The sequence below is a fragment of the Pelmatolapia mariae genome, linkage group LG13, assembly GCF_036321145.2.
Source record: "Pelmatolapia mariae isolate MD_Pm_ZW linkage group LG13, Pm_UMD_F_2, whole genome shotgun sequence".
Lineage (NCBI taxonomy): Eukaryota > Metazoa > Chordata > Actinopteri > Cichliformes > Cichlidae > Pelmatolapia > Pelmatolapia mariae.
The window spans coordinates 10,620,382-10,647,092 of record NC_086238.1 but is presented as its reverse complement, the minus strand read 5'-3'; the positions used below and the strand labels follow the sequence as shown (position 1 = coordinate 10,647,092).

The 26,711-nt window shown below is 41.8% G+C and overlaps 1 protein-coding gene across 2 annotated transcripts; it reads left to right on the top strand.

Annotated features, from left to right (window-relative positions):
- Positions 1-808: 808 nt before the first annotated feature.
- On the top strand, positions 809-26,499 carry zgc:154058 (Transmembrane protein 150A-like). Of its 2 annotated transcripts, none has more exons than XM_063491456.1 (8): positions 809-893; positions 1,404-1,629; positions 6,523-6,570; positions 7,476-7,562; positions 8,558-8,625; positions 13,761-13,888; positions 22,732-22,909; positions 23,551-26,499. In XM_063491456.1, the coding sequence occupies exons 2-8, from the start codon at positions 1,565-1,567 to the stop codon at positions 23,811-23,813; spliced, it is 837 nt and encodes a 278-aa protein (XP_063347526.1). In that variant the 5' UTR covers positions 809-893; positions 1,404-1,564; the 3' UTR covers positions 23,814-26,499. The 2 variants fall into 2 exon arrangements, with proteins under 2 accessions (XP_063347526.1, XP_063347525.1); XM_063491455.1 differs by lacking the exon at positions 809-893 and adding an exon at positions 905-1,036.
- The last annotated feature ends 212 nt before the right edge of the window (positions 26,500-26,711 follow it).

Sequence of the window (26,711 nt, the reverse complement as noted above, 5' to 3'; positions counted from 1 at the left end):
CTGCTTTAGATGGAAAGATACGTGGAGACGGTGTAAAAAGGATTTGTCTGCTGTTTTTAACGGAGCTTTGATATGTTTTTTGGCCCTGACAAATTCCATGTGTCTATCTTTTGTACTAATGAAGTTATAGGAACTGATCAGAAAAGAATGGGGGAAAAGGTTTTGCATATTTTATTAAATATGCTGATTCGTAATTGATTTTTTCACAGAAGGACCCGCCACAGATTATTTATAGCTGACAAATGAAGATATTAATTCGTTAAAGCTGCAGAGGGCAGCAGAAACAAGTTTTGTTTAAGGGGCTCGGTGTCTCACGCTCATTCACACATGTTGTATATAAACAGAGAGTTACACGGTGCTTACGTAATGACGAAGACGAGTATCTTTACAATGAGATAAGAAGGCACGCGAGAAAAACACACACACACACACATGCACACAAAAAAGAAGCAAATGCGAAAGCTTCCAGGTTGTACCCAGAGCCCTCTATTCTGGCCGTACCCTCTCTTCCTACCGTTAACAGCGAAACAGTTTCGTTGCTAGGAAACGGACAGGTTCCAAGTGTAGTAGACCTACTCTCAGGGTCTCACGGTGAAAGGAACTGATTTAAAACAGTAATATTCAAATTACAACATGGTGTGGATGTAATGGCTATTTTATAATTTAAAACTTTGTCCAAATACGGTAGGACAAACTTGTCTTCTTGAGCTTCCTCCGCGCTATCCCGCCCACACGTGCGTAACCAAATGTGGGCGGAGACAAACAGCTGGATACTCGTGGCGGCTGCAATACAGCGGGACTGGCTGCTGTGAAGCCAGCCTTCCCCCCACTCATTTCAACGCGAACACGGCTAACCGAGGTCCCATCTGCTCTGGATAAATCTACATACTCAAGTAAAATTAAAGCTAAGTCGTGATAGTTTTTTTGGGGGGGGTGGGGGTGCCAGAGTTGTGGAGGACACGCCGGCGTACTCAAAGTTTTCATTTTCCTAAAAAGAAAAAAAATCTGCATTTGCTAGCTTACAAGGAGGCAGAATGTGAGTTGTCACAGATTTACCTTTGATGCTTGTTGTTGCTAGCTAGAAACATGAAAGTGGACAGAAAACCGTCGCATTTGAAGTGTAAGCGATTAATGTGTCCACCCCGAACAACCCCCCCCCCCCCCCCCCCAAAAAAAAAAACTTATAAAATGTTGTTGAACATTTAAGAAAAGCAGAAAACTAAAGCTTTACGAAAGCAGGTTTATGTAAGGTAATGCAACCTGCTGATCGATGCAAATTAAATTAATTTGTGGTCACTAATAGCTTGTTATTGATAGTTTACTTAATCATTTAATGCTGATGAGTAGGTGAATGCTCCTAATCAACCTCACGGAACAAATCTATCGATCCTCTCATTCACTAGCTGAAAAGAGACATCTGTCCTGCCACTGTCCCATCTACCGTCCTCCATCTTCAGGAAAATGAATCGGTGCACATGTCAGTCACACTCAGATAAATGTTAATCCTACTTGAGAAGACATTGCTCAGCTGGCTGGAGAGGAAAAAGAAGAAAGGTGCTGGAAGATGTCTCTGTGGGTGATACTACCTGTTAGCCTCCCTGTCCTGACCATCACTGGGATATGGGTTGTGTAAGTATTTCTGTTTTTTCCCCTTTCTTTCTTTTTTTGACATCAGAAAAGTTTAAAATCTATGTAAATGTTCTAAGGTTTGACATCTGGATCTATACCCTGTCCATAACTTTAAAAATTACAAAATACAAATTAAGAATTGGAATCATGTTGTAATAAAAATACTCTTCGATACCCCAGCCTCCTCTCCTGCCTACAGGAGCGCAGCACTACATATTTACCCTGAATTCCTGGGAGCCATGGCAATTGCATGTGGATTAACTCTTTCCAGTAATGATCCGGGATTATCACCATTCTCCTAAAAAGCAGACATGCAGGTTTGCAGTAAATCTTAATTATCTGTAGTACAGTATCTGAGCAGATGTGCCGGAGAGAAACCCTCCTGGTTATACTTGGGCTGACGGCTCTTCTCTCTGTTCTGTTATTTCGTTGGGACAAGGAATGCAAACCCCAGGGGGGAGAGAGACAGATGGCCCAATTCCAAATTGTTGTAGTTCTGAATCAAGGCTATGTGCTGCATCACTGATAAGTTGCATGGAGACTAAACAGCCTAATCAAGCACCAAACTTGAGACCATATGGCAATTAATGTTGTGGTGTGCGTGGCTACTCAACAGTCCAATCAGTAGTGTGTATCCAGGTGTAGCGGCTTAATGTTTCCATGCTGATTTGAGGACATGAAGGTGAAAACCAATCTGTCTAGTTTGGGCATTTTTTTCTGAGCAGAAAGCTGATCTGAGTTAAGATGCTGAGAGCTGCAGACTGCCAGCCCCTTTACACCCATTTCCTTCCCGTTACCTTGACAAGGGCGCCTTGTTTCTAAGAGCAGTCAAGGGTCTTTTTCAGACTTGGGGAATGTCACAGAATGTGGCATGTTACATAACTCCTGCTTCCCAGTGTGGATGACTGGGTGGGAGTAAGGTAAATACTGGAAAGGGGTGGGAAAGAGCGTAAGCAGAATTTTCACTCAGCATCTGGCGCCCATGCCAAGTGTTTTCTGTATCAAGTTGGACCACCAAGAAGTCTTGGCTTCTGTTTCTCAACTTTTATCAGTCAGTCAGTGTATTTGCGTATGTGTCTTTTATGTTATCCAGTAACCATGCTGTAGAAGCAATGGGAGTTTAACTAGTACTTGCCAAATTTATCTATAGTTTATTGGCTCACACATTTTTCTGAGGTTACTTTTGTAGAGCTTTTGGGACTTTTCATTGTTAAAAAAACACAAAAAACCCCAACAAAAAAAGATTTTTCCATCGAAGTCTTTCTTTATGTAGGACTTGTACGGTCCTAAATAAAAAACAGGGTCTGTTCCGCTTAAACATTGCTTAAAGGCACATGCAATTACAGCCATTGCTGAGCTTTGATAGGGGTCTAATTATATAAACAAACCTATTATTACTTAGCCCCTGCTGAGCACATAAAGCACTGGTTTAGTTCCAGCTACAGCTGAATAAGTTCACTTTATTTAGAAGCACCCCAGAGCTGCAGATGCTGTTCTAGCTTTAGAAGCTGGTCAGATGTATAAAATACACCCCCAAAATCAGAGGAAAATGTAAGAACCTAAGCTTTCTTTTTCCTGCATTTGTCTAATGCGGTCTAATGATTTATTTTTCTATTTTTTTTTTCTAGATTTTTGTTTTTGTCTTGTTGGTACCATTTGTAGTGTTCAGCACATAGGAAATGGAAGCAGACAAAAATGAAAGGTGTGTGTTTGTTATTGTGTTTCTCGAAAGGCTTAAATGTCTATCACCGTCATTTACGCCTGAAGGTACACATTGGCACATTTTCCTTTGCAAGATAATCATAAGTTAATGTGTCATCGGAGAAAAAATTCTCGAGTAAATCGTAGCATTCATAGCAAGACTTTTAAGTCTTATCACACACGCAATAGATAAAAGGGAGGACATGGTGCACTTTTGTTTCTGTTCCTTTATCATAATCAAAAACTGGAAGTTTTCTTTCACTCACAGTGATGGATTTCCTCAGTGCTAGAGCAGCGCTCTTTACACGGTGATTGATGTATCTTTAACCCTCTGTGGTCTCTCCAGTTCTGTATACCTGGAATACACCTAAATGAGTCATTGGTTTGTTAGCTGAAATCTTGGCCTGCAATTTTGAAATAACCGGTCGGACCTACATAGTTGTTTGTGTGTTGTAGCTTGCTGACTTTCATCTACAGTGAGAGATCCGTGAGAACAGTAGATGCAACCAATGGAAAAAATCCCAGAGGGTTATTGCCCCCATCTAACCAGCCAGCCAAGTGTTGACAGCCTTTACAGCAGTCAAAACCAGCTGTGCATTTCACTAAGCAAATGCAGTGTTAAAAAGCTGGTAGCAGAATTAATTTCACACTTGAAAGTTAACTAAAAACAGATACTCCAGGCGCTTCTTTTCTAACAACAGCTGGTGCCCTCATTTACCCTTATTTTTTAATGTTTTAGAAATTAATAGACACATTGTTTTGATAGTAATGATAGCTATGCGCAGACTAATATTTTTGCCTGTTATCTTGACCTTTTGGACAGTCACACCTAACTTGCATGTGATCATTGGATAGGAGGTGCTAGCTGGCAATTTCCAAGACAAAGATGTAAACAGACACTGGTGACAGAACTGCCATGTATGATACTGGGTGTCACTCTGTGTCCAAGTTCTACATAGCTGTGCACACCCTGCACAAGAAAAAAACTGTCCACCTGCTCAGGTTGGACAGCCCGTGTTTTCTGAATCTGATATTGTGTCGACACATGAAATTGTAGCAGATACTGTGTAGTGGAAATAATTTAATACCGCTATTTTTAACATTGTGAAATATGTCTTGCTTCTGATTTCTTGCTTGTGTCTTTGGGAAATATCTCTGTCCTTTAAAGACTGGCCTGTGAGTAGGATACTATCAGCCATGGAAACATTCCTGATTGGTGCTTAACCTCTTGCTGAACTAGGACTGCACGCAAAAATGAGGAAAGATACTCTGTCTGTATGACTCTGTCTTCCTGTGGTTTTCTGGCTGTTACAAATAGTGTTTTTACTATTGCGTGTGAATAACAAGGTTATATGTGATTGTTGCATGTCCTTCCTGAAATGCCCACCTAGAAATGTGGCTAAAATGATGCTGCAAAATTATACTGTAGTTACAAGTAAAAATAAAGATGATGTGGGATATGTAAACACCTCAGAAACCTGAGTTTCCCATAATTTCTTTTTGCATCTGCATATTCGTCCTATCTGCATATGCAGTTGTGTAGGACTTGAGCAACAGAGCAGACACAGTTGAGCTGCACATGTTTGTGGTGAGGACTTAATCACAGGACTCACAGTTAGATAGCATTTTCTTCATCCATTCAAAACCACACGCTGGACATCTGGCCCTTTAATGTGGCCTCTGTATCATTAGCTGAAAATGGTTTGTTATGTGAAAAATATGTGTTTTAAGTATTTCCAGGCAGGGTCACAATGTCAGGTATAATAATGCAAGTGGTCATTGCAGCCTGACTGAAGATGTTCCAGTTATAGAGTTTATCTGTAGCCTGTGCAAAAGAGGATTTTTGTGGCCAGCACTGGTCTCAATATTTTAAAATCTTAATTAGAAGATATATATATATATATATATGTGTGTATATATATGTGTATATATATATATATATATATATATATATATATATATATATATATATATATATATATATATATATATATATATATATATATATATATATATATATATATAAGTAAATGGTTAGCACTGTTGCCTCACATGAAGAAGGTCCTGGGTTCAAAGCAAGCTTTCTGCTTGGAGTTTGCAGATTCTCTTTGGGTACTTCTGACACCTCCTCCAACTTCCTCATATAATCCAGAGGCATGCAGTTAGTGAAGTTGGGTTAATTGGTGATTCTAAATTGCCCACATGTGTGAATGTCAGTTCAAATGATTGTCTGTCTGTGTAGCCCCACAACAGACTGGCGGTCTGTCCAGGGTCTACCCTGCTTCTCCTTTCACATCTCCTCCTGCATCCCTGAATTGATGACAAGCGGAAGAAAATGGATGGATCAATATATTCAATATAACATTGGTGTTTGTGTTTAGTGCTGACATATACAGATATTATGTTACTTATGTTAGATTATTGACCTCTGTATGGCTGCGGCTGGTCAGTATCCTCACCATAGTCATACCACTTTGACAAAAATGAGCCATCTGAGGTAAATGGTAAATGGAGTGGTTCTTTAATAGTGCTTTTCTACTCTACATGAGCACCCAAAGTGCTTTATACAGCAGTTTCAGATAAAGGGTAAGAAATGGTGAAAAGTCAGCTAAACTGTTCCTGAAAGTTAAACAGGTGCAGGTGCAGGATTTTAGGTCACCCTTAAAGTTCAATAAATGAAAAGACCTGAAGTCATATGTAGGTCATTTTCAGTTATATAAAATCATCACTGTAGATAAGCGACCGCACGAGAAATGCTAGTGCAAAGACATGACAGGTATGCAAAAGTGAGCATTTTTAGTGAGCTTAACAGTCGATGGCTACGTGGGTTTTACATAAATCTGTTCAGGATTCATGTTCACTGTGATATTACGTTTCCTTGCCTTTGTGGTCTGTCTCACCTCCTGACAGCCTAGCGTCACAGTAGTGTCGGGTTATTATGTTAGCTGTGGCTTTTGCATTGAACTCCCCTCTGCTTTTCACTTGAATTCAATGACCTAAAAAAACTTCCTATTCTGAGGCTGCATATGAGAAGTTTCTTTCTTTCCTACCACTCTAACGGCTTTTGCCGTATGAATGCTCATTGAGTCAGTTTAAAGTTACAGTTTATGCTAAAAATATAAAATAACCGTTTCCAAAAAAAAAGTAACTGTTCCCTTTGATTTTGGCTAATCATTTCCTTTTCCTTTTTAGCTATGCCATGGCCCTTTACAACCAGCACGTCTGCCCTGTGGAAAACTGGTATGTTGACATCTATTCTGTATTTTGCTGATCCCTACAGTCAGTCTTGACCTTTGTAACCTTCCTTGCACCTCTTTTGCAACAAGAGCCAGTGAGAATAATTTCCTGCTCAGTCGGCTGAAAAACGTTTGAGAGACTCATTAAAATCCACTCACAGTTCAGTTCAGTTCAATGTTATTTACTTAGCGACAAGTCACAACAACAGTTACTGCAAGGCACTTTATATTGTAAAGTAAAGACCCTACAATAATACAGAGAAAACCCCAACAATCAGACAAACCCCCATGAGCAAGCACTTGATGACCGTGGGAAGAAAAAACTCCCTTTTAATAAGAAGAAACCTCCAGCATAACCAGGCTCAGGGAGGGGCAGGCACCTGCTGCAACCGGTTGTGGTTGAGGGGAGGGAGGTAGGAGAAAGACGCACTGTAAAGCAGAGCCAGAGATGAATATTAATCTAGAAAATCAGCACAAATCTAAAGCTGTGATGCTGAAAAATTTGTCGTTGCTGTCAGATCGTGTGCTTTGCTGCTCTGGATGCTGGGCTCGTTTCGGACAAGCTGAGGTTAATCTCCACAAGCAGAGCTAGCATTTGATGACACAGTGGTTTTCTGCCTCTTTGACACACCAACCCTAAAAACAAAAGAAATCCTGGGTGTGATCGCACAAAATGGTGCTTAATATACAGTTACTGTACTGTGGTTTAACAACAGACTGTATTATACAGATTCTCATATATTTTTACTAGACCCAGTGAAAAAAATCAGGAATATGTCTTTGCTTTGTTAGCTATTTTCCACTATGTGTCCACAGCCTAAAATAAACGCAGTTTTTCTCAATTTTTTTAACATTTGCTTTTGCACTGCCACACATGTTTGGTGTTTGTTTGGTTGTTTTTTCTTTCAGGTTGTATAACCAGTCATGTGAGGAGGAGCTGTATTTGCAGAGCGGGCCATCCTTGTGCTGCACACTAGACAATGTACCTCTCATCAGGTCAGTGAGATGGAGTCGTACCTCCTGTCTGTCTCTTCTCTGCCCCTTTGTTTCTGCTGAGTCAGAACAGGAACACTGTCCCATTGTTTTGCGTGACCCCTGTTGGCACATTGTTAAAATTAAAAAGAAAAAACGCGAGTGAGGAGAAGGAGACGTTTCTTCTGTGTATGTGTGTGTGCGCAGTGTGTGTGTGTGCATTCTGAAAATAACTTGTGGCAGAAATATCCTGCCTGCCACCGTGGCAGTTTGGAGGCAAAACACGGGCCTACGTTCAGGCATGTAAACACACATACGCACACGGAGGAGTCGGCTTACAGTCCAGAGGAAATCAAGACACTCCTGCTTCTTTGTTTGGGTTTTTGGCCCTCTCAGCTTTCAACATCAAAGACCACATAGCTGTAGTGGCTTTCATTTAACAAAAAAGCAAAGCAAAAAAAATGGAAAAACAGAAAAGATAATATGCAACGATAATGACCCCACCACCACCACCACTACAAATCAAGTGTGCAGCTACAGTTTAACACAGAAAATTAATCTTTAATATAGCAGTGCTGTTGTTGCTAAGCAGTCGAAGCAGAGAAGGTGGAAGAAGCATTTTTCTTAATCTGTGTTAAATGCCGCGCTGTTGGGTAAAAATAAAACGGACCTTCGAACAATCCATAGATGAAAGAATTGTTTAGTCTAATGAATGGTGCGTTTTGATCCATGTAGTGAAGAATGTGTGTATGACTTGAGTCAGCTGAGAGGGCTTTGGCTTCAATGGGAGTCTGGGCACAGACAGCCAGTGCTGACTGTCTCTGAGCTTTCCCTCCTACAAACATTTCCCATTCGTAGAATAAAAGCAGCAAGCAGTAGGTGAAAAGTCAAACACTTGACTTCAGGATGTGAGGAACAGCCATAGAGTACCTCTGGATGTGTTGATGGTTGGAGTGTAGGCAGTGGTGCATTGTTTCGCGGTATTGCTCTGATTGTTTTCTTGTAATTGTTTCTTGCAGTAAATGTGGGACTCTTCCTCCTGAGAGCTGCTTCTTCAGCCTTATCTGCAGCACGGGCTCATTCATGGGTAAGGCATCATAAGGCATGGCTCAGGACACATTAGACTGGCTTATATTAACTGTGTAAACCAGCAAGCTAAGATTTCAAGACACACCTGCATTCACACTTGCAGAAAATAGCCTATAATTTAAATGAATGTCATCTTTTAAGTATATATTGTCACATTTTGATAGCATATTTGTTGTAGCTGGAGCTAACACGACACCTGCAGTTGAGTTAGTTATAGTTTGCTCCTCACAAGAAAGCAATCAGACCCTTGGGTACTTATTAATATAATACACTTAATTCTTAGTCTTTGCCTCTAGCCACAACAATGGAAACCTCTGGCGTAGACACATGCCAGAAGAAGGGCAGCCAGGTCAACATATGAATGTACATAAGCATATTTATTGAAGTAGACACATTGTATTTCCCATTGTAGAAATAGAAAAAGGAAGGGGCTTGTTTGCCTAACAGTGGTAAGATCCCCGGTTTGATTCCTGGAGTTGACACAAATCCCTTTGGGGTTGTTTCAGGAAGGGTGTAAAAGTCAATCAGATTAAACATGTGAAGCTGCCCAATGTGGCGACCCCCCCCCTGTGAATAAGAGAGAAGCTGAAAGCAAAAATGAGCTGTAATACAGAACAAGTCTGAGCACAAATGCAAAGAAAACACTTGTGTCTGAAAGAAAGAATGAGCTCCCAATTGCTGGTCTGCATGTTTTCTGTGAGTCTCTACATGTGCTACTGCCCTCCGTTCACTGGTGGCTCCGACTGGCCCGATCTTGATAATGTTTTCCAGCTGTGGTTAATTTTCTAGCTGTGTGTAAAAAGTTACTGTGCTTTGTTTTTATCCAAGCCTCTAGCAGCTATTTTTCTGTCTGCCTGTGAGACTCTGGACTGTAAACTGTCTTTTTGAGATGCAAATTGTAGCTCTGGTCTTTGCTTGTGACAAGAATGGAGGAACTTTGCAGCATTGTATACTGTATGTGTATACAATGCTGAAAAAGGAGGCAGATGGTTGCATTTCAGGAGCTGCCCTTGTGTACGTACAGGCTTTTTCCAGGCTCTTAACAGACCCGTTAGGTGGTGAATACACACCTGAGTACAACTGGTGCACACATAGTTAAAGAAGTATTCCTATTATCTGATAAAGAAAAGTATATTGTTTGCTTGAGCAAATAAGACCCCACTTTTGAAAAACTTGTAATCTTTTGCAACCTGGTCGTGATGATTTTCCTTTAGAGGGAGGTCACATTTTTTATATGCATAAAAAACCACTGAGAATCTTTAAAATCGGTACATAATATTATTGGTGTAAGAGAAACACACCTTGGCTAAACACTGCCCTTTGATTTTTGTGTTTTATTTCACAGTTAAATTATGTGGCAGTGAGAAAATGTTGCAACCATTGTTGCTTCATCACGATAATGGTTTTTATCTGGCTTAGTTAAGATGTAGCTCTGTCGTAACTTTTGTTTGAAACATGTTTACGTAGAATGACTCTTTCATAATATGTATGCAGCATAAGTGTGAAATAATGGTGTGTGGTGCAGGATTACCTCCACCACTTCTGCGTACAGTGACTGTTAAACAGTTTTCATCTAAATTTCTTAGTTCCTCTTCCTTGTGAATGAAGTTTCTCTTGCGCTCATTGTTAGTCACCCACCAAACCATCAGTGACAGCAACCAAAAGAAAAGATGTCTTAGAAAGTACACAGCGAGTAAAAGAAACAATTTTGTTTTCATTAGAACACATAATTTGAGCTGAATCACTTAAGAAAGTGGGAAAATTAGCATGTCAACATGTTTCAAATTTTGATATTTGCTGTTTTCTTTGTTTTCCATGACAGTAAGCTGATTATATTTCTAATTAAGAGAATTTAATATGACCGCTCAATAAGTAATTTCAGTGAAACACTCCACCTTCATCCATTAAAGTGTTTTTTGGAGAGCTGATGACAGTTGGGAATTGAAATTCTGCATAATTCCTATTAAGATGTATATCTCTTCTCTGCATTTCTATTCTTTTTTAAAAACAACATAAAAAATTGAGATTTAATGACCCTCAACCTTGATGTTATTGTAAGTGATGTAACATTTGTTAAAAAATCTTGCTGTCGCTGCTGCATTTGATTCAAAATTATCCATCACATTGTTTTAACTGAGCTCAGTTGCACTTTCACCCACTCGGGTGAATCTGTGAGGTTTGGAAGGTTTAATTTTCAAATCTTTTTGGCCGCATTAAAGCTGCTTTTCCTCCCTTTGCAATCCCATCAGTCTGAGCATGGCGTATGTTAATACTGTTTATAAAGCTACCTCTTTTGTCTATGCATAAGTATGTTAAGCTGATGACTATTTTAAATATTGCGTGCTTAGCTTGGTAGCTCAGTGATTTATGTTTTACTTGGAAGGCTGTGTCTGCTATAGTTGGCTGCAGGTGTCACTTCCAAATGGAGTAACGTGGACTTGGAGAATTTTATATCGCCCTGTAATTGTTTTTTCTCCTTTTCAGTTCAGTTCCCACTTTTCTGCCAGTGTACACACAAAACATTTTAAAGACAATACATGCATTCTCTGTCTGCATACCTTCTGTGGGAGACGGTGAAATGTTGTGTTTGGGTTGAAATATAGCCCCTCGTATGGGTGGCAAGGTTTTTGCTACTGTGAGGTGCAAGTGCAGCTGGGTATTAAGCACTTTATGAATGCCGATTAGTTTTAGTGTTAACTCAGCCCTGCGTATGTGAATGCAAAGACAAGTGCAGGGCTATGTATGCATGAGAGATTGTCCACCTTGTTGCAAGTTTACATGCAAGATAGAAGCAGTGTGTGAGTCAGTGTCTGTGGGAGCACTTTACTTCCTGCACTGGGCTTCCTGACTTCAGAGAAAACAGCATGAACCTGTAAAGGGCAGCTCTGTGGAAGGTAACCAAGTATTGGAACAGTGTTAGGTGCTGTTGCATGGCATCCTTGGGTAAAATAAGCTGTCACACTGCAGCTTGTTGTGACCTTCGAGTCCAGGTGGTGCTTATGCATGGGACATGAAGCCCTTACGCTGGAGGAGGCCATGACTTTAGTAAACATGCATCATCAGACAAGGATACCAAAAAAAAAAAGTGCCCAGAATAGAAGAAGAAACACTGATTTCCTATAGAGAGAAGATGCTTGTCCTTGTCTTTAACCTTCAGGCGTAGCTTTCATCATTCCAGGATGACTGCAAAATGCCAACAAGTTTAAACACGCTCATTTGTTATGATGAAACACACATTTAGTTGAAACAGAAAAGAATCCTCCAGCAGCCAGTCTGCAGCAGGGTGAACGAGACGCTTTAATCTAATGAAAAAGCTGCAGTCGACTTTCCTTTCCCTTCAGCAATACAGTATGTTCTCCATTATAAAAAGGAGCCAATGAGCAGACTGTTTCCGTGCCCGGAGACACAGTTGTTTGTTTTTCCGTGATTGTAACTGAAATCACTTTTGCCGAGTTGATTTGGGTACAGAAGGAAGAAACAGAAGAAAGCTCGCACAAACACAGGTACACACTCACAAGTTAGAGCTAGTGAATATAAAAACATAAATAAATCATTAATTAGTTTTTTTTTAATAGCATTACATAACCATGTCTTGGTCTTGCTTGTACCAATGTTTGTCTTTAAGGTTTAAACAAATGTTTTTATTATCAGATTTAATAGCAACATTTCAGTGAGCTCATAGTAAACTTTGCAGATCAGATGGACTTAAAATTAATTCTCCCTCCAAACATCACATTAAAACAGAATGGTTAACATAACGGTGGGAACTTTGCACTATTGTTCTAACAGGAAATTATGCAAGACATAATTTCTCAACATGTGATGCTGAACTCTCTCTATAAATCATATACATACCTAAGCTTTGTGGATGTGTAACTATGAAAAAGATCGGCAAAAAAAACAAACACTCAAAAAGCTGAAGGCCTTTATTAAAATCTTTTTTTCCATTTGGGCAGAACATTATTAAAATGTAGTATAACTATAATCATGAGTAACTTGGCTGTTGCAGTAGTGTATTATTTTGTGTGGGTTTTTTTAAAATGAAAAACATTCTTTTAATATCATCTTTTTATCTTTGCATCTTGCTGGTGACTCATTTTTCACCCTAGTGTTGCAGCAATTGTGGTGTGGTTTCCCTTCAGTAATTTATCCTCAGCATGAGCGAAACAACTATCATCTGGAAGCTTTGCTTTTGTTGTCAAAATCAGAAAATGATGTGAAATATGCATGGCTGACTTTTTTAACAGCTGCAAAGAAAAGGTTGCTTTAAAACAAAAGATCAGGCCTGGAATCAATAATTGCTACTGCTTCATCCTGAGGTTGTGGCCGGGCTATAAAATGTGTCCGCTCAGTGAGACGCTACTTAAAGCCAGACACGTCACGGCATAGACAAACCATGGAGACAAAGCTTCAGAGAGGAAGGAAAAATCTATCAATGTAAAGACTCTACGTGGAAATGTTTTTCTTTTCTAGCCATGACCACAGTCTCCATTTGTATTCGCTTTTGGCAGACACAGACCCTCTGAAAAGCTGCCTCTTACACAGACACTGTGACAGAGTTAACATAACACTTTAGTCCCTGGAACAATATATAAGCGTCAGGTCAAGACATGAGGGGCTCCTTGTCCTCACTAATTCTCCCACCCTCCACTTTTCACCGCTTTCTCCAAGCCCAGTCAGCCTTCATCAGGCACCAGCCGTGAGGAGCCAACAAAGAGAACCCAAATGGGGGTCAGCTCCTCAGTGCTCCAACAATGCACCCAGTCAGAGCTTGTTAGCACATCGGCACTCATCTGTCCCATATACTGTACTTCTTTCCCCTTCACCTTTTAATCGTATGTAGGTTTGGATCGACCCCCACCAAGATATCCTTCTCACTTTCCCGCCATTTTCTGCTTCTCATAGTTTTGAGTCAGAGAAGCTGCTTAACATCTCTGATTTCCTGTAATATAGCTTTCAGGGAGTTCATGTATTTCTTGGCTAAGTGACGTGTGAGAGTGTTTGCGTTAAATTGAAGCCAGGCACTTTTGTATGGTAGTCGTCCAAAAAAAGCCAGATGATGCCTTTTCTCCATTTCTTGCATGCAGTGACTTTTTAACATTGTGTAGCTGATTTTCATCTCCCTTCTTTTAGTGATGGTGATTGTGCTGCTTCGCTACGCCCACGTCATTGAGAAGCATCAAAACTGTGTCCTGAACACGGCGAGTCTTTGCACGGGCTGGATCTGTGGTGCTGGACTCATCATGGTGGGCAACTTCCAGGTACAGTCTTCTAGTTTATTTAACAATAAAACACAGAGAGGTCACTGTAAATGCTGATGAAGACAAAGATTTATGGATACCCAAAGAGATTGTATTCAGAGACTGAGGCCTCAGTTGTGTAGTCCTAGAGACTGGCTGGCAACCTAGTGTATTTCTTGACTGGTTGGCGATTGGTTGCTGCGTCCTTGTAATTACTTGGGTCGCTAATGTAGCTGCAATTATTTATAGTTTAAATTTCTTTGCAAGAAATTTAAACCGGGTCAAGTTGAACTACAAACACCACCAAGTGTGGTTCAATTTCTTACTCTTAAAACCCCCAAATTACTATCCAAAATATACAGAATGCTTTCTAAAACAGATGAATCAATATCACTTCCTATTGCAAAATGGGAAGCGGATTTATCAGTTAACTTAGACCAAAACTTCTGGTCTCAGATTTGCTTAAAAACCTTTCATTTAATTAGAAATCCCAGTCTTCAATTAATTCAATACAAAATACTACTTAGAGTGCACTATACAGGTCATCGGATGTTCAAGATGGGCTTTACGTCTACCAACAACTGCTCACACTGCCAAACCAATTCACCGGACAATTATATCCACGCTCTTTGGTTCTGTCTACCAGTTCAGAAGTTTTGGCGTGAGATATGTGAAGACTTATCGAAGTGTCTGAAATGTAACATTCCAACTTCTCCTTTAGTGTGTTTGTTGGGCAGCTTAGATAATGTCACTTCAGAAAAGAATATAGCCCACATGGTTTTCACTGCCCTATGCATAGCCAAGAAAACAGTCCTCATGAACTGGAAAAATAAAAATAATCTTAATTCTAACCAGTATAGAAATTATCTATTAGATTACATTAGTCTTGATACAGCCTCTGCCACCACATCAGATCAATTGCTCTGGGCTCCTTTGATCAGCTCCATCACCTAGTGGGGGTGGGGGGTCATAGTTTGGTCCCACCTTCACTGTTGTGATTGGTGTGGGGGTAGGGACAGGCTTAGGGCGTCGGGGGGTTCCCCAGGAGCATCTTCCTTGGGGGGCTCAACCCGGGGTAGCGGTCATGGCCAATTAGGGGCTCTGTTGGCTCTTAGGTGACGGTTTCCTCGTGGCTGCGTGCAGCAGGGCTAGGGGAGGGTCTGTGCTGACGGACGTGGGTTACTGACCTGGTAGCCTGGCTGCCCCTGGGTGGGTCCGGGACGGGCGTGAGGTTCTGGGGGCGCTCCGTCTCTGGGCTGGGGCCCTGGCCGGGCCTCGGGGGCTCGGGTCCTGGTTGGTGTGTTGCTGGGGTTGTGGGCGGGTGGGTATATGGGGGCCCAGTCCTGGCGCAGGGCGCCGCCAGTGCATCGAGCCACCTGGGGGACTCTTCAACTGGTGGGGGAGGTTGTCACATCTTGCAGGAGCTTTCCTCTCCTCAGGAATTCTCTCTGCAGGAGGGGGAGATATAGGAGAGGTGGAGGAAGATCTCAGCCTGGGCGTCTATTGTCTTGTGTAGTCTGGAAGATGAGTGGATGATGGGGTGGGTGCAGTTTTCTCTGTAGTGGGGTCGGGTGGGCTGTCCCGGGCTCTGTGGGGCCGGGCGGCGCTGCTGCACTGGGCCCTGGTCCGGATGGGCCTGGGCCCCCTTTCCCTGGCGGGTTGCAGAGTATGGGGGTGCCTACTGGGGTCAGCGGGGGAGCTGGCCCCAGGGAGGGGTCACTTGCCCCTCCCTTTCTTCCCTCCCCATCTCCAGCTGCCTCCCTCTTCCCGCTCCACCACAATCACCCACACATGCAGGGCCTTGGGGTAGGGGTGTGTCACCAGGGTGCAGAGGAGGCATCCCCCCCCTCTGTCCCCTTCTGGCTGCCTCTGCCTCAATTTTATCTCACAACTTAGACATTCACATTACTCACACTCTCATAACACATACATATAGGATCTTGGGGGTGGGCTCACAACACGGACTCCAAATTACCATCAGGGTGTACAACCTCACCCCTGGCGTCGTTGCCCACCTCTCAATTTTAAATACACGTAGACATTGAGGGCTATCAGGAGGGGCTATGCGCTTACCTGCTGCTCTCTGGCAGGTAGCTCCATGCCCTCCTGGGTTTTAATTGCACCTTAGAACACATATACATCAACACTACATATGAGCGGGTAGAGGGAGGTTTGGAGTCTTCTCACACCCCCGGTCTCTGCGGCCTGCTGGAGCGGGGGGGCTAGGAGGAGGAGTTGGCCGTCCGACTAGGGTCTGGTGTAGTGCTGGGCGATATGGAAAAAATATTTATCACGATATGAATTATTTTATATCACGATAACGATATATATCACGATATACCACCTGACCTGTGGTCATCTGGAAAGTATGCAGTCTGTAAACAGCGAGTGGAGAGTCTTTGTTTTGAGTTACCATAAAGCATGTCGCAAATCCGGGTGCACGTAAAGCAGCACCATGTCGCAAAACCACAAGATGGAGTTTCTTTGCGAAAAATATCATTTTTTTATACTTTATTTTCTCTTGCATAAAGTTAAGAGCATGTATAGTGAGAAGACAACACTAATATATTTGCCACAGGCTATTTAACCCTTTAAGACCTACCATAGAACCAAGTCTGCCAGAGGTTATCTTTACATTTTACATGCTGTAGTGCCATTTGTGGGAGCATTTCAAGTTGCTATACAACAATGCAACCGTTATAGCCCAAATTTTAATAATATGTATGCATTAAGTCCATAGTAACTACTTAAATTGCAAAAAAGTGCAATAAACTACAAAAAAATTGAAAATCTTTTTTTACATATATTTCTAGTTTCTAGAAATTTAAGAGGCTTATCCCTCAAAACTGTAAATACAAAAAAGTTGCACAAAATAGTTTCCAACCACAAGAAATTTATTTTGAGTGTCTTAATAGTTTTATTTTTGAGATGCACAAATTTTTATATACTACAGGAAAAATGAAAATAAATAAATGCAAATTTGCAAAAACACAGCATGTGCATTAAAATAAACTATTTCCAACAGTGTAATTTGACTTCTAAGCATCCCAGAAACGGTACAGAAAAGCATAAAGTCAAACATGACTTTTAAAAACACCAACATAGGCTTTGAAGCTAAAAAACTACATTTTCCGCGAAAATGACGTCACTTCCGGTTTCGGACAGGTAATGGCGGACATGCGATAGTTCGCGCTGACTTATATTCCAACTAGGAAGTGTTATGAACAGCTGATCGGATCGGCAAAGCGTGTTTCTGGAATATTATGTTTTTGTTGCTGGAAGTGCTTTTTATGCAATTTTTGCAAAACTATATGTGGAAGGAAACCGTGACCTAGGACAAGCTAATGGAATAAGATGTAAGTACAACTCCTAAAAAAAATTATTGCGCTACCTTATGTGGTTCCAGTTCTACAGGGATTTAAAAATAGTTAGGGAAAACGGAGTGTGCCTGCTCCGACCGGTTGTAAAGGGTTAATGATATATTTTATGTAATAATTTATTAAATTAGGGTTAGAAACGATAGAAACGATAGAAACGATAGAAGACAAATGGCACGATAGACACTTTTCTATCGTCCACACGATATATATCGTCATATCGCCCAGCACTAGTCTGGTGTGTGGGGCCTCCCTGCTGCTGCGGAGTCGGGTGGGTCTGCTTCTCCCCACTGCAGGGAAAAGGGTAACACCACCTGGGTCTGGGTGCAGTTTCCCCGTCCAGGGGCAAGGGTACCTAGACCCGGTTCTTAGAGTACGCTTGGGGAGTGTGATTGTGTGTACAGCGTCTCTTTATGTCTGTCTCCACGTTGGTTGAGTGTGGAGTAATTGCCTATGAGAGCATGAGGGTGGAAATGGATGTTTGTATTTGAGTGTGCCTGTATGTCTGTGTCTATATGTCAGGTTGGGTATCAGACGCCACCTCTCTGGGGACATCTCAGGCCCTCCAAGGTTTGGAGGCCTATCTCCCCCCACCACTTCCCCTGCCGGTGGCAGACGCCCTCAGACATCGGTGCGTTGGTGGTTCTTTGTGTCCGGGGGTGGGCGTCCGGGTACACACCGGCTCACTCCTTGGTGGCTGCTTATCGGGGCCTGGAACCTGGGGCTCGCTCGGGCCACTTCGAGGGTGGGGTGCCCTCGGCCTCTCGGCCTGGGGCTCGGTCACTCAGGCACAGCTGGCTGCCGGCGGAGCTCACGGGCACGTCACTGCAACCCCCCCTGGCTTCTGCTCCGCGGCTGCTTAGTGATCCCTCATCTGGGACTCTCCTCAGCTCTTTCTGGGACAGTGGCGCAGCTGCCCCTCTGTTGGTCTTCCTTGGTCTCTTGTGTTCTGGGGGCCTCTGGATGTCTGGAGTTTTGATCTCCTCCATACTTGCTTCATGCCCTGGAGGATTGGGACTGTGGCCCCCCACACCCTCTAGCAGATCATTACATTAAGGAACCTTTTAAATACAAGCGCGCTCATGCTCACAGGTGTACACACGGGTGCTCACACACACAAACTACACCCTTTTTGGCTCCTACCTCAAAGCACACTGTGCGCTGTCGATCTTACGTGCTGCACAATAATGTTTAATATTAAGTATTTAGTGTTATATTCCCATATATCATTGTGATGTTGTTTATTCTATTACTCTCGTTTTCTTCTGCTTGTTTTCTTTTTTCTTTCTCAACAGGTGATCCAGGTGATCGATATATGTATTTTTTGTCTGCTTATTTTGTTGGTTTTTGTTTTTTGCCCTTTATCCCCGTCCCTCTTCTCCGCTGTTTTTTTTTTTTCCCCTCTTTCTTTCTCCCTTTTCTTTTCCCCTGTCCCGTATCTAGCAAGTAAAAAAAAAATAAAATAAAATAAAATAAACAATAAAAGGTAAATCAAATGGACCATTACGGCAAGGCTGGGATGGTCCATTTGGTAAAGTAAATCCGTTGGGCATCTTTCTTCGCCTTTAGACAATAATTCTGATGGCAAAAGAACCAAACGGGACAGGTTTAAAAAAAAAAAAAAATTATTTATAGTTTGAAGAAAAGTTGCCAACTTGTCCTCAAACACTCACCAGCTATTAGTCAAGCTATAGTCAAAAATGTGTTGCACTTTTTCATGTGAAAAGTGGGGTTAGTGTCACATTTTTCATAGCTTCATTACCGGTCTTAGAGTAATTGACGGGTATATGAAGACAAGTCGGCATCTTCCATGCAGGTTGCGGGCAATAGCAGAAGCAATCTCAAGGAGGTTTTTTTGGTGCAGCAGACTCTTTACTGGGTGAAATTGGTCACAGCCTCCAGTAACTACATGCCAGCTGGTTGTAAAAATGCTTTGATGTTCAGATAAAATGTCAAAATATCTCTGGTTCCTGTTTCATTAATATATTGAGTAATTTCTTTTTGCTAAATCATGTGGCATGGCTTCATCTCTAGTAAATTCTTTTACACAGCCAAGAAAATAATCTGCTGTATAATCTTTAACATGTCTTTGTTTAACCTGGCTGTTTTTAGGAGTCTTTCTCTTTGCTTCTTTCTGTCAATCCTTTTATTTGAGATTAAACACACCTCAATGTTTGTAATGTTAACTTCTTCCTTCATCAGCACAAAACTGTTCACAATAATCCTATTTCTTTGGTCCTAAAACTTCATGTGAAGAAACCCAACGTGAATTCCTTCTTCTGTTCTTTGGGAAAGAATTTCTTGAAGTTTAAATATTTAGAGCTCTGGCTGGATGCCTAGACAGTGCGTGTGTGTATGTGTATTAGTACTACCTTTGCTGCGTGGACAGAACTCTGTTTAGACAGTAACATTGTTGCAACCGCTTCAAAGAAAGTGTGCATAATGTCAACTGTTGCATTTTTGGTTAAAAGTCAGCATACGTGGGCTGGATATCACTGCAAAATCTTGTTACCATGCTGCCGAAATTCTTCAGCTTTAAAAAGGCCGAAATAGTTCATGGGAAAATAAAGAGAGAGAGGCAGCCACGGAGAAGGCATTTGATGCTATATTCAGAGTAAAGAGTGGAGCAAAAGTTTTGAAAGAAAATCTGGGTTGTGTTGAAGTAAAGTGAAGTTTCTTAGAGTGTAATATTTCTACAGATGTGACTATTTGGTTAAATTTGATTGTTTGACATGTTAGAGTCTCAGCTCTTTTTACATACTCCTCTTACTAGAGTTGTGTATGTGCGTATTGGAGCAGATTTGCAGATGTGGCAGTTCATGCGAGGGTGTAGTAATGTCAACCTAACCTTCTTCCCGCTTTTCCTATGAGGCTCGAACTCTGCAGAACAGGGAGGAATTTTATGAGAAGAGCCAGGGGGAAGTGAGTCATCAAGTCTGGCCATGCATGGAGAGGAGCTAGGCAGACAGGGTGTGTGTAACAGATGCCCCATCTATAACCAATCACGAGCCTGATCCCTGCGGCCCGCCTCACACACTGCCCTCTCTTGACGTTCCGGACATTACACAAACCCGCATTTTTAGCATCGAAAACACGTGTACTCAGGATCCACTGGCAAACGCCACAAACAAGTTTGACTCAGAGAAGAGGGAGCAGAGCAGGACTCTGACAGTCAAAATCGAAACAAAGAAAGCGCAAGAAACACAACACATGGCAGCGTAATCAGCCGCATCAACTGCTTGAGCGCATACTTGTGTGTTACATAAGCCTTTGGCAGTACAGCTGTGGTGTGGTGGAGCCACGGGGGCTTTTCCCGTCAAACGATCTGATGATCTGGGAAGAGAAGTACAGGAATTGTTGATGGAGAAGCACATTACTGCCACACAGAGGTGCCTGAGTGTGACACAGCTGCATGGAAAGCAGCTGTCAGGAAAACAGAGAGAAAAAGAAAAAGGAGTAGAAAAGTTCGTTGGACTGCTTATCCCACTGAATATTGACTGAAGGTATTTCCAATCGGATTTGGCTGGAAGATGTCACGCAAATCAGGAACATTGTCTGAAGTTGCACACCAGTTCCTTACTTAAAACACGTTGGTGTTTCATTCTTCTCTGTTTTTTTCTAAAAGCTCTGGTCTTCAGGTGATGTGGAAAGGGCTGTTGTAATCAGTGGTGGTGCCACTTTCAGTTACAGATTTTCACAGCTATTGTGTATGTCCTGCACAACGGAGGCGAGTCGGTAAAGTCGGTATGTTTCAGTTCATCTCATTTAGTTCTGTTTCCAGAAAATGAAAATAGAGAAAAAACAACGTTAGGCTTGTTCCCACAGAAACATCGTCACAGCGCTTATCTACCTCAGTCCTTTGAACACTATTACTGCTCATTCCTCAATGCCTCAGGATTATGCATGGGAACATAAAAGAAACAGTAAAAAGATCTGACTGCTACTTTGGGAAATATCACAGGTGCAGCTCAATAGTGTGCTGAATTTAGCTGCGGAAAACTCACTAATGAAGGCAGGAGGTCAGAGTGGTTTCAGATAAATATGTGTAGCTATAATAAGAGCTGTTGCTCTTAAGTGCTGCCCAGTCTTCTCTTTATTCTCATTTCCTTCCTTATGCTTTCCCTGTTTGATGTTACACTGCTTTTCACTGCCACACTTTGCTCACTTCAGTGTGCTCACAATCTGCTAATTTTGCACCTATATATATTAGCTGCATACATTACCTGGCTGTGATTAGCAGTGATCAGTTGATGGCGTAAACAAACAGGTATTAGTGATTGAATCTGGGACTCCTGGCTGCACACACTCACTCACACACATGCACACAATCAATAGAGCTCACTGTGCAGTGTATGAATTGAGTCTGCAGCCAACACCTACAGTATTTCACCAGGTGATTAACCTGCCAAATGATAAAAAAAACGTGCCGTCACAAAGTCAAAGTGATTTTCTCATTAAATAACATAAACCATTATTTCACTTCACAGTACACTGGATCGGAATCCTTATCAATACTGATTTACTGATTAAACTTTTGCAGCTCTAGCGTGGAAAATAGATTAGTCAGAAGAAAATGAAGAAGATGGAGAACAAAGCATTGGTTGTTGTGTGTCCAGAGGTGAAGGTGCCACACTAGAGTTGAAGAAATTGGATTAATTTTACTGTGTGAGATACAAAATTCTGGCTCAGGAGAGCTTTACAGCAGATCTCAACTGTTCAAAACTTTTCTTATGCAAGTCTTATGTTGCCACTTCAAGGATTAGCCTACTACACAAGAATGTTCAGCATGTACTAACCAGGCCAATGGACAAATGGCTTAAATACCAAACTTTGAGGCTATTGCTGTAATGATCCTGGACAATGATAACAAATAGTTAATGCCAGATTTATACATCTGGCATTAACCATGAAACTATTGTTTTTTTATCTGAGTAAATCAGTCTAGTCCTTTAATGTGTCTCTAGCTCAAGTTAATGTACCACAAGATCTCTTATCTGCTCAGATCAGTACATCTGAGCTGTGTGTGTGTGTGTGTGTGTGTGTGTGTGTGTGTGTGTGTGTGTGTGTGTGTGTGTGTGTGTGTGTGTGTGTGTGTGTGTGTGTGTGTGTGTGTGTGTGTGTGTGTGTGTGTGTGGACCCTTCAGTGGGAGCTGTAGTCACATGCTCCTGAGCGGCTCTTTTGTGTATTGTTTCTTGTTGTTCTTGTGACCAGCAGGGAAAAGGAGGCATTTTGTCGTGTTTCTTGCTGCTGTCGCCTCCTGTATGCTTGCCTTTTGTGTTTCTTTTTTTCTTTTCCCTTTTTACTTAAAGAATCGTAAGAAGCTTCGACCAGAGTTTTACCTACTACTGAAACTGGGTGATGGGGCCCCTTCCTGAATTTTCCCACGTCACAGTCACTAGATGTTTTTATTTAGTGTTATATCTTTGCGTCAACCCTTTAAATGGCTCCCTTACCTTCTCTTCCTGTTTTCTGTCCTTATATCACAGGTGGATAATGCCAAAATTCTCCACTATGTCGGAGCAGGCATTGCCTTTCCCACCAGTATGCTGTTTGTGTGCCTGCAGTCAGCGCTGACGTACCGACTGGCCAAAACCCAAGGGGAGTACAACTTGGCCCACCTCCGGCTCTGCATGACCCTGCTGGCCTTCGTAGCCTTGGTGCTCAGTATCCTTTCCAGCCTCTATAGATGGCTGCCCTGAAGCTTAAGGGACTAAGCATCCCCTTTTACCTCTTTTCATCAGATATTTTTATTTATTATTTCATGCAGTTAGTCCCTGGCATCTCTTTAGCAATGACATAAAACAGCAAGAGTTTTTAACTCTATAATTGCGTGATACAGTGACCTTTTTACCAGATATTAATGTAGTGCATTAACGCCAGTCTCGTGTCTGCTTCAGACAGTTTTGGAAGCACGCAGCAGGAAATCTTGGCACACTCCAGCATATTTCATAGTAGGAGGTGGAAGATTAAAGACCGACTTAAGTCCGATCCAATATCTCTGTCAGCTGATATCCATCTAGAGAAGTTACAGTGCATGTGGGAAAAACATATTAGCCTGACCTACAGTACAGATATACAGTAGCTGTAGCCTGGGCCTGTCTCTTCATGGGCAACATGTGAGCACTTGTAAAGCTCACTAATTAACTCAATGTGTCTTGTTTACTTAACCTGGACAAAAACTGAGTGTTTAATCTGCATCGTGCAGGTGAGTGGAGGGAAGTATCCACGACTGCTTCCTGTTGGGGCATTTCAGCTTTAGGTCCTCGCATTGCTTTGCTGCTGTTTTCCTTAACCGTGTGTTTCAGGTGGTGTTTTTTTCTGTCAGGAGAGCTTCGTCCTGCAACACGCCTCGGCCATCTTCGAATGGGTGTTCTGCATCATCATCATGCTTTTTTACGGGACTTTTGCCTTCGAGTTTTCCGGCATGTCAGGAGATACAATGGTGGTGCTGGCGAGAGGAGGCTCCCTGGGACCTGCTGGGAGAGAACACAAGATGGATGTGCTGGGAGGGCCCGGTTTGCACTCACAACCACATCCACACCAACCTGAAAGCATGTCCATGCTGTAGCCTCCTGGCACACGTTGATGCCACACAGTTGCCTCATTTTATTCCTTTCCAACTCTAGTCTGAATTATTCATTTCCAGCCGTGTTCGTCTGAAGGTTTGAAATGAACCAGGCCAGTGCAGCAGCCGTTCAGAGCGGGCGTAGCTCTGCTGCAGTTTATACTTACGTCAAACTTTGTGTCTCTGAAGAACTTGTTTGCATTTTGCACATTGCACAGGCGTGCAAAACCAAATTTTCTCCCTGCTCATGGCTGTGCTCAGTGACCATCAGAGGAGCGTTTGGTGAATCAGATCGTGGCGTTCTTGTGAATCCCAGGGCCTCGGATTCAGATGACGGCCGCGATGCGTTCAGAGTGTATAAGAAGTGAAGGCTGCAGGACAGCCCAGCTGACAGTATTACAGTGGGAAGGTGTCACAGTGTTTCAATCCTGGAAACAAAATAGGGCGGCAGTTTGCATTTTTCATCACGTAAACCTCTGTTAAGCAATATTTTTGATGTTAAGTCACGTCTTTGTAATTAACACCCTACACTGTATAGATCTTCTTTTGTTTTTTACTGTTTTGGTTATTCATTCTGCATACTCATCTGCACATTACCTCCCTTCCAAAGCCACGTGTAAAGCTAAAATATTTCTGTGGAGTTGGTTGACCAAAGCTAATCAGAAATAATATTATCTGGTGGACATCAGAGTAGTTCTGAGCTCTGTTGTGCATCTCATGAGCTTGCATTTAGATACGAGTGTCATTTTGTTTAAAATGCTTATTGCAGCATTAAAGTTTGTGCCATATATGCAAGCCTAATATTGCTGTTAAAGTATCAGACCGCATGGACTTATTGTTTCCGGACTATTCGGGTGACGTTTCATATGTCTTTATTTAAACTGTGTTAAAAAATTCGGTGAGCTCTGAGTCACATAAATCTTGTAATTAAGACTGAAAAAATACACCCTTCCCCATTCTTCTTGGGATCCATAGACTAGATCAATGCTCAGCTCTTAAATAATGCTGGATTGAACTCCTTCTCTGTAAAAGAATATGAGGGAGAGGTGACACAGTGTCGAGAGGCCAAATATGTACCAGCTAATTCAGTCCAGAGCACTGGCTTTATTGAGTTTAGTGATGGAGCATTACACGTGTTTTCAGGTCCTGTAGGCAGAGGTCTGCATCTTATTATTCCCACATGCAGGAGGAGGAGAACATGTTCTTATTGCTTTAGCTGCTTCCTTTTTTTGTGAAGCTCGAAACTCCGCACAGGTGGAGATGTTTCAGCACGTCAAGCTGGTGTAGTGGGCTAAAGGGAAAAGGATTTGTATAATGTAAGACATGGTGGAGATGGACTGTCCTGCCTCTGTGTTAACGTGTTATTTTGCAGTATGTGCCAAATACAAGTCTGCCTATGGCAGTGGTGCTAATACACAAATAGGCCTTACCTTGTTGTTTTCCGTTACTTCATTTGTGATTACAGCAAAGCAATAAGAAGAGACATAAGGTAAATCTGTGACTCTGATAGTGAGAGCAGGGACAGAAGATTAGCACTACCAGCACGTGGAGAAATGCTCCATGCTTGCTAACATCTGTGCATAATTTTCTCAAGCTTTGAGGAGGCAGAGGCTTTACAACAGTAGTACTTTATGTAATTGGCCGTCAGCACATCTTGGCCACATGTCGAGCTGAGATGTTGTTTGTGTAATTTGTCCGCAAATTCACAGTATGTTACTGAAAGTAGTTATTCACTATCAGGCTGAATGTATCAGACTAGACTGAACTAGAGTGATGGGGAAGCCTGCGCACGCTGCTCTGAGGATGGAGCTGAAAGCGACACCAGCCGCAACACTGAGCACTTGCTTCTCTCTGCTGGTCACACTGCTTATTGCATGTGTTAAGCTCACAGGAGGGTTTTTTTTTCTACTTGAAAAATTGTCAGTTTTTTCTGTTCTTTCCTTTTATTTCATAAAGGTGGAGGTTCAACTCCAGCCTGAGCTTCTGCCTGCGACAGTATGAGGTTCCTCTGAGAAATCACATTAAACATTCAATACATTTTAAACGTTCACTAAAATAATGGTGCTAATCATTTCACATTTACTTAAAGTACTTAATCCGACGTCATGGTTTGTGAATATTCCCTATTTCTAGCTGACCACTACAAAAAAAGAAACATTTCTTTTTAATCTTCACATTCGCTATCATTCTCTTCATTTCATAAATCATTCTTCCTCATTTATGGATCTATCTGATCTCTACACTCAGGAAAACATTACCACACCAGCTGTGTTCTTTGATTCAAGGCCTTTGGCTTTCTGCCGTCTTTGTTTAAATTTCATTTTTGTCGATGGGATTCCTTGTGTACATTTGTTTCTTTGTGTAGTATAGGTGCAGCTGGCGTTTGTTTTTTTTTTTTGTTTTTTTTACCCAGCTGTAAGACTGATGATTAGCCATGACGTAATAGATTATTTTTGCTAATCAAGACTCTGTTAAATGTGCGAGAAAACTGAGCTCACTCGTGTAATCGAGATCATTGGTGAGAGCCTTCTGACTAACAAGAACCCAACAATCCTCACAGCACCCCACTCTCAGTTACACAGCTCCCTGTGCCTTATGTACTGTTTTGATCATGGAAACCAAAGAGGTCACAGTTGTAAATTCTATTTTGATGAAGAGTCATATGATTGTATCCATTTATGCCTTAATATTCAACAAATAAAAAAAAAAAAGAAAAACAGCAAACGTTGAATCCCAGCGGCTTCATTACACAACATGAGCACAAAGAACCAGACAGCGGTTCTCTAATCTTTTTTTTATTTATTGTTTAATTATTTACATTATCCAGTTTCATTGACAGAAGGTGACACTCATAGATAAGACATTAAACAGAGGAAAACTCCTATAACAAAACAGTGTCAG

Bases quoted from the DNA above. Each gene is read 5' to 3' on its own strand.
- zgc:154058 (XM_063491456.1), top strand. From the start codon at position 1,565: ATGTCTCTGTGGGTGATACTACCTGTTAGCCTCCCTGTCCTGACCATC. The intron at 1,630-6,522 runs GTAAGTATTTCT...TTTCCTTTTTAG, and splicing joins ATCACTGGGATATGGGTTGT to CTATGCCATGGCCCTTTACA. The intron at 7,563-8,557 runs GTCAGTGAGATG...TGTTTCTTGCAG, and splicing joins GACAATGTACCTCTCATCAG to TAAATGTGGGACTCTTCCTC.